This window comes from Pteropus vampyrus, unplaced genomic scaffold, assembly GCF_000151845.1.
Source record: "Pteropus vampyrus isolate Shadow unplaced genomic scaffold, Pvam_2.0 Scaffold289, whole genome shotgun sequence".
NCBI lineage: Eukaryota > Metazoa > Chordata > Mammalia > Chiroptera > Pteropodidae > Pteropus > Pteropus vampyrus.
The window spans coordinates 7240-17434 of NW_011889070.1; the positions used below are offsets into that span (position 1 = coordinate 7240).

Sequence of the window (10195 nt, forward strand, 5' to 3'; positions counted from 1 at the left end):
CATTCGGTCCATCTCTGGCCAGCTCCCGGGACCCTCTGGAACCCAGGTGTGGGGACACAGCAGCCACATAGCACCCTGGGGTTCTGGGGCTAGCACCCACCAGGCCTGCCTCCCCACCCTCGGGTCAGCCGGCTCACACCAAGGGGGACTGCCCGTGGAAACCAGGTTGTCTGGACACACGGGGGCATCCTGCTTCTCCAAGGGGGCCCCCCCCAGCACCGCTGGAGCAAAGGGACGCTGCACCAGCATCCACTCTGGGAACTGGGTTCGACATGGGACCCCCAACCCGGGGAGCAGCCCGGCTAACCCCAGTGAAGGGAACGAGGAGCAGGGCCAGGGGAGCGACAACCGCCAGAGTGGCCCAGAGCCCGGGCTGAGGACGGGTGAGCAGGGGGAGGCTCCGCGGCTCCCGGCAAATGTCCATCACCCAGGGCCCCCCTGGGGTTTGCGCGGGCCAGGGCCAGGGGTCAAAGCACCCGCAGAGCGAGGTCCGGTCCTCGGGGTCTGCCTCAGTCGCACCCAAGGGACTCAGGCCGTGTTCTGACCTGGGGCACGGCCTCCACCTGCCCACTCCCCACCCCAACAAAATGCAAAGGAGAAAAAAATCGCCTGCTAAAATCATCTACAAAAAAGGCACATCACAACCCCTGTCTCCACATTCCCACAAAATGGTCAAGCAAGGGGCCAGTGAGGTGCAACCTCAAAGGGGCGGGCCAGGGAACAGGCTGGGGACGGGCCAGGGGACGGGCCAGGGGCCAGGCCGGGAAGTCCCTGTTACCTCGACTTTCAGTCTGAAGTCCTCCCGGCTGGCGAGGAGCTGGTTCAGTGTGTTCTGGGCGTGTTCCATGTGGCTGCAGTACTCCCCGTAGATCAGGAGCCTGGGGACGCGCGCACGCGCACACGCACGCACACACAAACACACATGCACATACACGCACACACAAGCACAAACACATGCGCACACATGCACACACGCACGCACACACACGCACACGCAAACACACACGCAGGCTTAGGGGTGCTGTGGCTCACAGCCTGCTGAGCTTCACAGCGCCGTAAGCACAGACCAGCACGTTCGGTTTGCTCTTTCCGTGTGGCAGCCTCCCCACTCCCCGAAAGGCCGCCACCTAGAAGGGCTGCCGAAGCCTTGGGAACGGGGGGCGCTCTGCTCTCCCCGAACCAGAGAAGGTCCCCTTTCTGTAGCTCTATCCCAGGTCAAGGCCGGGTTGGGGATGCAGTTCTCACCCCACCCCACCCCCAAGGGCCAAGCCACAGAGGAGAGAGCCCCTTGGCTCTCCAGGGCCAGGACTGCAGGATGGCTGGGGCTGGTTCATGCCAGGACGGCTGAGCACCGGGCTCCTGGCAGCCACTGTGCACCCCCAGGTCCGGGCACCGCCCCCTGCATGGCCATAGCCATGTTGGGCATGGACCAGCCTGTTTGTCCTCACAGAGGGGAAGCGGTCTCAGCTCTGGGGACACCAGAGCCTGGGCCGCAGCCACATCCTCCACCCACGAGCCCGAGTCCCTCGCATGGGGTGAGCTGTCTCCCAGCAGCGGCGGCCGCTACATGCCACCCCACAGCCAAGCCCAGAGCGGGAGGCACCTCCCAGGTGCCTGACTCCCCGAGGCGGGGGCCAGTGGGTGCACAGATGTCCTATAGCCACCCAGACCTCCGGGAAGAGGCGGTGGGAGCTGCTGGAGCCCCCCGAGGCCTCCTCCCACCTGGGCCCTGCTTGGGGGCGCCCCTCCTGGCTATGACGGAGGAGAGTGGGCAGCTGCCTCAGCTTACAAGTAAGGGGGGCCGGGGGAACGCGGCCACTTGCCTCGGGCTCCGCACAGCAAGATCCTCCCCCGATCCGCCCCGGGCGAAGTCGCCCACCGCTCTGCCCTGCCCTGGGAGAGGCCCTGCAGACGGGAAGGCTGCCTCTCACCTCTCCTTGAAGTCCAGGAAGACCTTGGCCAGGGCGCTGCCCCCTGCCATCATGGCTACGTCCACGGCCCTCAGGAAGCTGTGGTGCACCTTGATCAGGTCCTGGAGTGACAGAGCCATGCACGTGAGTGGGCACGCGGGGCCGGGAGGGCGCGGAGCTGCCACTCCCACTGCTGGACCTCCCTCCGGCAAGGCCCTCTGCGTGGGGGGCCTGGGCGCCGGCCGTGCGTTCCCACATAAACGCCAGGGTGTCATCCGCTCGGAGCTGCTACAGTGCATGGTCTGCGGGGAGCATCCACAGCCCGCGCCCGCCCGCCCTGACACATGTGGCCCACCCTGGGCAGGCTCTGGGACGTCGGCGGCCTGGGGTTCTGGGCCGCGAGGGATGAAGTCTCTCTGCAGTGGACTTGGGGCCTCGGGCTGGAGAGGGGTGCTCCCCACAGCTCAGAGCAGACGGGTGACTGGCAGGAAGCACACCGGGCTCCCCACATGCCCCATCCAGGCTCCCGGTCTGTCCCCGGCCATTCGTGCTGGCCCCTGCTCTTGGCAGGATGATTCTGGATCAGGGGCACAGCCGAGACCCGGAGGTGGCCTACACCCAGCCCTGAGGAGACGGCTGAGGGGACGGGCGGGAGCGTCCTGCAGCCACAGGCAGAGGGGAGGAGGCCTGCCGTGTATCGCTTCTGCAGCCTGCTCTGCTGGCCACGTCAAGGTGGCTTCTCACAGGGATGGCCCTTCCTGTGTCCACGAACAGGCATCTGCAGAGCGGGTGACGGGCTCTGCTCTGAGGGGCAGGCGACGTGTTTCCCTCCAGCGACAAACCCCACAGCTCTTCTGGGGTGTGTGCATCTCAGCCACACCCACCAGCACAGACACCACGTCCTCCCGTCCCCTCAATCCGAAGTCCCCAGAGGGAGGCGGGCTGCTCTCTTCCCACCTGGCAGGCATGAAAACACTCTTCAGCCAGGACCGACCGAGCCCCTGGCAGGGACACGGCTCTCTGGGGCCCTGGGCACAGTGGAGTGGAGCGGCACGTGGTAAGCGGGGCTGGCACCCATACCTCCAGGTTGATGAAGATGGCCGCCATGTCCGCGGGGCTCAGCACCAGCCTCAGGGGGACCATGTAGTTCTGGAAGAGAGAGCCCGATGCTGCCGTCTCAGCCTCGAGGGGTCGGCCACCTTCCAGGCCAGAGGGGCTCCGATGGCCTCACCAAGGTGGGGGGCTCCCTGTGGACCCGTTACCCAGGCCCAGCACCCACCGGTGCTCAGCGCTCAGTGGAGAGCATCCTGGGGAGACCTGGGCCCCGCCCACTGTGGAATGGGCGGGGCCAGGCCTGAGCGTCAATCAGGCCCCTACACTCACCACGTGGTCAGAGCCCCAAGGGGACACTCTGCTTGGTGCTGGACTTGAACTCACAGCAAGCAGGGCAGGTGTTGCTATTGTCATTTGAGACATTTGAGGAAACTGAGGCCCAGGGGGTAGGGGCATCGCCCCAGCGTACATGTGTGGACGGTGACAGGGCCATGATCGTGCATGTGTGGACGGTGACAGGGCCATGATCGTACCCGTGTGGACGGTGACAGGGCCACGATCCCCGCCCCCCGCACTCAGATCCCTGAGCCTGCACTCCTGGGTTCGCCCCTAAACCTGCCATCAAAAGAGACGCTCTCATCTACGGCCACGCTGCCCTGAACGTGCCCGATCCCATCTGATCTCGGAAGTTAAGCAGGGTGGGGCCTGGTTAGTTCTTGGATGGGAGACCACCCAGGAAGACCAGGTGCTATAGGCATAAAAAAAAAAGAGACTCTCCAACTCAGCAGCACCACAGCGGCGGGGAGCAGTTCTGCCCGAGACCCCCAGGCCCGCCTTAGATACGATGTACACACGTGAAACTGTCACCTCCTGCCCAGGGGCCCCTCTGGAGAAGGACCTGCCACCCTCTCCTCTTCCTGGCTGCAGGCCGAATAGTACCCTAAACAGGGAGGGACTTAGATGTCCCCATCACTGGGTCCTACACCATAATCAAAGAATAGCCAGAAAGGTTTTATCTTAGAAATGTTCATTTTTTTTTTTTTTTATCGCAGTTAGCATTGGCAGTTGGCAATGTGGCTGCTCCAGTGACAGGGAAATGCCACCAGCCAGTGCACACAGGAGGCCAGAGCAGGCTGAGGGCAGGAGAAGGTGCATCGTAGCCCTTTCCCTTGGAGCTCGGCAGGCTGCCAGGGGCAGAGGACTGACCGGCACCTGGTCTGCCACAAGGGCTCACTTCCTCGGGCCTGACTGTCTCAAATTCAGGACACTCACAGCCACCTGTGGGGTGATAATGCCGTCATCCCAATGTACAGAGAGAGGCTGAGCGCAGACGGCGCCCTAGGTGAGAGAGTATACATAAGGAGCTCAGCTCAGTGGATTCAGAGCAGAAACCATTATGACCCAGTTTAGGCTGGAAAGAGCCAGAGAGCAGCTCGGAGTGATGGACCGGGGCCCAAACTGAGGGCCGAGGGGCAGGAGGCAGGAGCAGGGTCAATGGGGTGGTCGACAAGGACATCGGCCTGGCCGGGGCCCGTGGTTCCAGTCGGGGACAGAGGCGCAGAGGAAGTGAGGGGAGCCTACGTTATGGGGGAGGGGGCCTGATGGCAAGGCCGAGAGGACCACTGAGCACTGCCATCCCTCACCGTTGCCCTGGTCCCCTCCCAATGACAGTACCCCCCAGGAGACCCCGTGGCCACCGGGAAGAGGCCCAAGCCCCGCCCACCTTCTCGATGTCCTCCAGCGTCCGGTAGTACTTGGCCTCCGTCTCCTGAATCTCCAGCAAGCAGCAGTTTCTCTTGTCATCCTCGGTCATGCCCATTTTCTAGGGGACAGACGCACGATGCCTGCTGACCACCGGGGCTTGGCCATAGGGCCATCGAGTGTGGGGCCAGATGGGAGACAGAGGGACCCAAGCCCGTCCCCTCCCTTTAGCAGAGGAGGAGATTGAGCCGCGGGGAGAGGACGTGGCATGAACCTGGGAACCAGTGACAATGGAGGCTTCCAGACCAGGGGGACGCCCTCTGAAGCCACCTCCTCCATCATACACAACAGGTGCGGCATACTTAAAACACCCACTACGTGCACAGGTATACAGCAGGTGTGGCATGCTTAAAACACCCACTACGTGCACAGAGATATACAGTAGGTACGGCACACTTAAAACACCCACTACGTGCACAGGGACAGGCCGTGACCAGCTGCCTGGAGGCCCACACCTGCCAACGGGGCGTGCGTCCCAGCATTGGCCAGGTGGTGCCTCAGAGAGACACCAGTTCCCGGTAGGGCTGGACCCCAGGTGTTTGCTGACCTCCAACCAGGGACCTGAGATAACAGCCCCTGGCAGGGGTCACCGGAGGACACGCCTCCGTGCCAGGGCCTGTCCCCTACCTCTGGGAGAAACGTGGCCGGGGCTGGGACTGACCAAGAGCCTGTGCAGGGAGGAGGCAGTGGGGGTGCCTAAGGGCAGTCACGCTCCTCAGGGCCTTTCGGGCTGAGCCTCATCTGCCCGTGAGTCGGGCTCTGGGGAAATGGGGCTGGGACATGCGATATGGCATTTGGACTCATCTGCGCTAACGCCACCCTCCTCCTCTTCCTCCTCCTCTAAGAAATGCGCTGGGGGCCAGGCGGGGCAGAGCCTGGGGTCAGCAGCTCCCCAGGCTCCTTCCGAGGCCACAGCCCCGCTTGGCCTGGGGCAGCACTGCCCTGGTCCCCTTAAAACTGCGTGCAAGAATGGCGTCCGACAGTGTCTCCCTGGGGACAGGGGCCCGAGTGTGTCCAGAGGCCCAAGACGTCCCAGGGCGGTGGAGGGAGACGGTGTGGTGGCTCCCACCCCGCAGCCTCCCCGCCCGCCACTCACCTGCATGTACCTAATCTGAGAGCATGGAGAACAGATGGGAGAAAGAACCAATCAGCAGCGCTGGCTCGCTGAGCAAGCCGTGCGTGGGGAGTCGGGACCCTCATTTACATGACAGCCACAGGGACCGCAGCGCAGCCCCGCCCCCGCCCGCGCCGGCCTGGCTGGGTGTGGACGGACGGCGCTGGGGCCACGCGCTTCGCCAGCCCGTCGCACGTCTGGGCTGCGAGCGAAACCTGCCATCATCCTCCGGCCTTTTCGTCCTCCGAAAGGCCATCCTCCTCATTACCTTGCACTTAAGCTGTCCAGATAGCTCTGGACATGACACGGAATGAAATAAAGCCAGCCGTTTTATCTCAGAGGACGCGGCAAGAGGCTCGCCTGCATAGAAGACAGGACACTGAGCACAGGGGGGCAGGTGGGGTGCCGACTCGTCCCCAGGGCACAGGCGGGCATCTGCTCCCAGCCCCCGCAGACCCTGCCAACAGTCCCAGATCCTGTCATGCGTGCTCCAGGACCACGGACAGCAGTGACCTCTCGGGAGAGCCAGCCCTAGGGCCTCTGTGGGCCGGGCACAGATGGGGGTCCCTGGGGAGCTTGTATGGCCTGGGGACCAGGGCGCCTCCGGATAACCACAGGCCACCACATATACACGCTCTCACTTTACCCAGAGGACACCCAGCTCCCAACGGGCTTGGGGCCTGGGGCGGCCGTGGCTCTGGGGGCGGGGCAGGGCCCTCCAGCAGCAGGACCCCGGCATGGCCGCCCTGCCCCCAGCACACGTCCCAGGAAGGCTCGGGAGCAGAGTCGCCCCACTGCAGGATGCCGGGCAGGGCAGAACCGCCCCGGGCGGACCTCGTGCGCAGGCCCACGGCCGACTCTGCGGAGCGAGCCCCCTGGGAACTGTGGGCAAGAACACCCACCTTCAGACCCTCTGGGGCAGAATGAGGAGCCTGTTCCTAGGAGTGGAGTTTGGGGGCCATGCATGCCACCGCCCGGCACATCTGCGTCTCCCCCGTGTGATGCCGGTGATGGTGGCAGGCACTGCCGGCGGGGACGGCCCCTCTGAGGGGCCTCGTCGACCAGCTGGTCCCCCCCGCAGGGAAGGACAACACTGAAATTCGCTTTCTGAGAAATTCCCCCATCTCTCCGGTGAAAGCGAATAGCGTCGAAAGCCTCCACAGTCGGCCAGCGGCACCCTGGCCACCCTGCGGAGTTCGGAGCCCAAGGGGGCTGTGGCCTGTCCCACCGAGTCCCCACCCCCCGGCCCGGCAGGGGCCCCCCTTTCCGCACAGCAGCTGCTGGCAGTAGATGTGCATCGCAGCTGAGTGGCGTCGGAGACCTGATCGGAAATAAACACCCTCGCCACACAAAAGACGCGCAGCTGGCTCACGGCCGACGGCGTCCCCCACGTCCGACAAAGGGGGAGGAGGGCCGAGCGGCGTGAGGCTCCCCGGGCAGGAAGGGCCGGAGCCCCACGCGGCCCTCGAGAATTCCATGGCGACGCGTCCCAGAAGGACGATGGCAGCGGCCTCCCAGCCCGGTCCCCTCAGGACGTGTCACGGGGAAGAAGGGCCCACGGCAGGCGGGGACCAGGGACAGCAGGACGGGGCGCGGCCTCGGGGACCCGACGCCGGGCGCAGGCGGCTTACCATGGGCTGCTGCACCTCCACCTTGATGATGTCCTCGTAGATGTCGTCACCCTCGTCCTCGCATGGCACGCAGTCGTAGATGTCCTCCCCCAGGTCATGCTCGCTGCACAGGAGGGGCGTGGTCAGGGTGGGGGCTGCAGCCAAGTGCGCCAGGGGCCCCGCAGGGAGAGCAGGCGGTCAGAGCCACGGCCAGCTCCTCCCCCCTGCCTCCCACGCAGCGTGCAGAGCACCGTCTGGCACTTGGCCCGCAGTCCTTCTAGAAGCACCTACCATGATAAGGCCCCAACTTCTCCAGACACACTCGGAGGCCCCAGGGTGAGACCGCCCCACCTGAACCCCGGCTACGGGCCGAGCGCCCTCTCCCCGGCCGCGCCCGGGACCCGCAGTCACCCAGCCCGGGTCCTCCCAGCGTGGAGGTCGGGGTGCAGTGCTCACCCGGGGACATCTACCCCACCAGGCGCCAAGGGAGCGGACAGAGAGGGACACAGCGTGAGGCGCCTTCGCCAATGAGCACGAGGAAGTGGCCGCTTTCGATGAGCCTCTGATTCCGCTCGTGGCCACACCTGGACTCTGGGTCCTTGCCACTGCCCCGCACAGCGGACACTGTGGGACACCTCCTCCAGGAGGCCTTCAGGACCTGGCCCAGTCTGCAACCTGGCCCTCTCCCGGGTGGCCTCGTACAAGGTGCACCCCGCTCACTGCGTCCCCAACTGTTTCATTAAAGGGACTGAGATGCGTCTGTCCCTTCCCCGGACAAGACCCAACTCCTTAATCCCTCTGATCACCAGCCCGAAACACAGCACGGCTCAGCATCACTTCACGGGATCCCACGGGCCTGGACAAGCCCCCTGCGTGGGTGTCACTCTGGCCTAGGGTCCAGCCCCACGTGCCCTTGGCTCTCTGCGTGAGGCCACACCTCCTAGCCTGGGTTCAAAGCAGGGCTTGATTCTGAGACGGCATCAAAATGTAGGGGAGCACTCCCCATATCACCCCACAGAGTGGCCACAATTCAGGGCATGTGAGGGACGGAGGGAGGTGTGGGCAGCAATGACATCCAGTAGCCCCTACGCATGGGTTCCTGGCCGCCTCTCAAATGAAGCTTTTCAACACGAGCTGTCACTTTATAGCCTGGGGGGCGAGATAGTAGAGACCATTCAAGATCTGCTTGAGAGGGGGCGTGTCCACATCCAGGGAAAGCCTCTGCAGCCAAAGGGGTGTCCCCAAGGCCCTGCGCCTATGCCCCCGTGGGACCCAGCTGCAGCATGACTGTGGCGTGGGCATCCGGACCGCCATCTGGGAGCGGGGACCAGCTCCCGTCCGGACTCAGCCCATGCAGGCTGCTCCGGGCGCCTGGTGCTCCTCAGCACCCGCGTGCACGGAGCTCGCTGTGCTCCCAGCCCACGGGCCTGCGCACTGGGACACGACAAGCCACCACCACTGCTGGGCCCGGCTGTGGCCCACGCCCTCGAAAAGCATTTCCGCCTTCCAACCTCACGCCCGTGGAGGTGGAGGGCCCTGGGGCCACTTTGCAGGTGAGAGCACACAGTCCCCTGACATCCGCCCTCCCCTACAGCTATCTGGACGTGGGCAGCCCGGAAGTCACACTGGGATGCAAAGCAGTGCCCAGACGGTGACAGAGGCGCCCCTCGGAACCCACGTGAAGGCGGGGAGGGTGTCTGTGACGCGTGGGTTCTCTCGCCACCTTGGAGGTCTGTCCCCTAGGCGGGCCTGGGCAGTGGTCACTCGTTGCCTTCCTGCCTCTCCAGACACTGTCCCAAAGGAAACGGCTCCCGCAGCTCTGCCCGCCAGGTCACTGGGGGTCCAGGCAAGTCCCTGCAGGCTTTCTTTCCAGCAAAAGCCAGCCACCCAGATTTCTGTCACTCAGCAGAGCGAGGCTGGCGACAAAGCCGCTGTCGAGAACGGTGACAGTGTGGAACAGGAGAGCCACGGAAGCTTCCAGGCTGCTAAATTAGACAACTCAGAGGCAGATGAGGCCACGCGTACCGTCTGGGCACAGGTGGCTCTGCTCCGACGGGCTAGTGGAAGGAAGCAGGGGGTCGCGGACACGAGGACAGTCACACAGCCTCAGGGCCGATGAGGCCAATACAAATGATGGGAAGCAGACCCAGCAGGGGCCTCGAGGCCACCCGGGCAGGGACGCCAAGCTGCCAGCCTCAAGGCCCCGTTCCCTGTACCACATTCAGACCGACACCAAGACTCTGTCCCACCCCGAGCACAGGCCATGACGCCCCCACTCCACACAGCGCCCCAGCCCATCGGTCAGAGTGGAGACCCAACCGCTCACTTTCCCACCTGAGCCCGAGCCTCTGCCGGGCACGTGACGCCGGGGACCTGCCAAGGCCTCGGGTCTCCTGGGGCACGCATCCCCGTCCCCTGCCTCCCACTCTGCCTCTGGCCACCACGACGCCTCTCGCTCGGTACCTGACGACGGGCCGAGTGCTGGGTCGGCACTGCAGGGTTCGGAGAAACACTGAGGCTGTCCGCCGACCGCAGGGTGAAGCGGGCACCGGCCCCACTAGGAGCCCGAAGAGGAGCCGTGGCATTTTAAGGAGGGAGCGGACAGGGGAGGCTGGAGGGGCCGAGTCCCTTCCCCACCTGCCTCTTCCTGGCGCCACCTGTAAGTCGGCACCCGCTCGGCCCTACCTAGCCAATGCCTCCTGCATCGACAGGACACACACCACTGCCTTTCCGGCACGGGCAGAGCA

The 10195-nt window shown here is 64.8% G+C and overlaps 1 protein-coding gene and 1 pseudogene across 1 annotated transcript in view; one reads left to right on the plus strand and one right to left on the minus strand.

Moving 5' to 3' along the window:
- The window catches only part of LOC105302942 (rho guanine nucleotide exchange factor 25-like), a gene marked incomplete at its 3' end in the record, with an annotated part of 96528 nt that overhangs the window by 5633 nt on the left and 80700 nt on the right, over positions 1-10195 (minus strand). Inside the window, exons 4-8 of the mRNA XM_023521057.1 lie at positions 7470-7572; positions 4687-4785; positions 2991-3059; positions 1932-2032; positions 779-878 (exon numbers count right to left, since the gene is read on the minus strand). Of these exons, the coding sequence (XP_023376825.1) occupies positions 779-878; positions 1932-2032; positions 2991-3059; positions 4687-4785; positions 7470-7472 (372 nt within the window). The remainder of the gene's footprint in view (positions 1-778; positions 879-1931; positions 2033-2990; positions 3060-4686; positions 4786-7469; positions 7573-10195) is intronic.
- LOC111729924 lies at positions 3602-3720 on the plus strand (annotated as a pseudogene).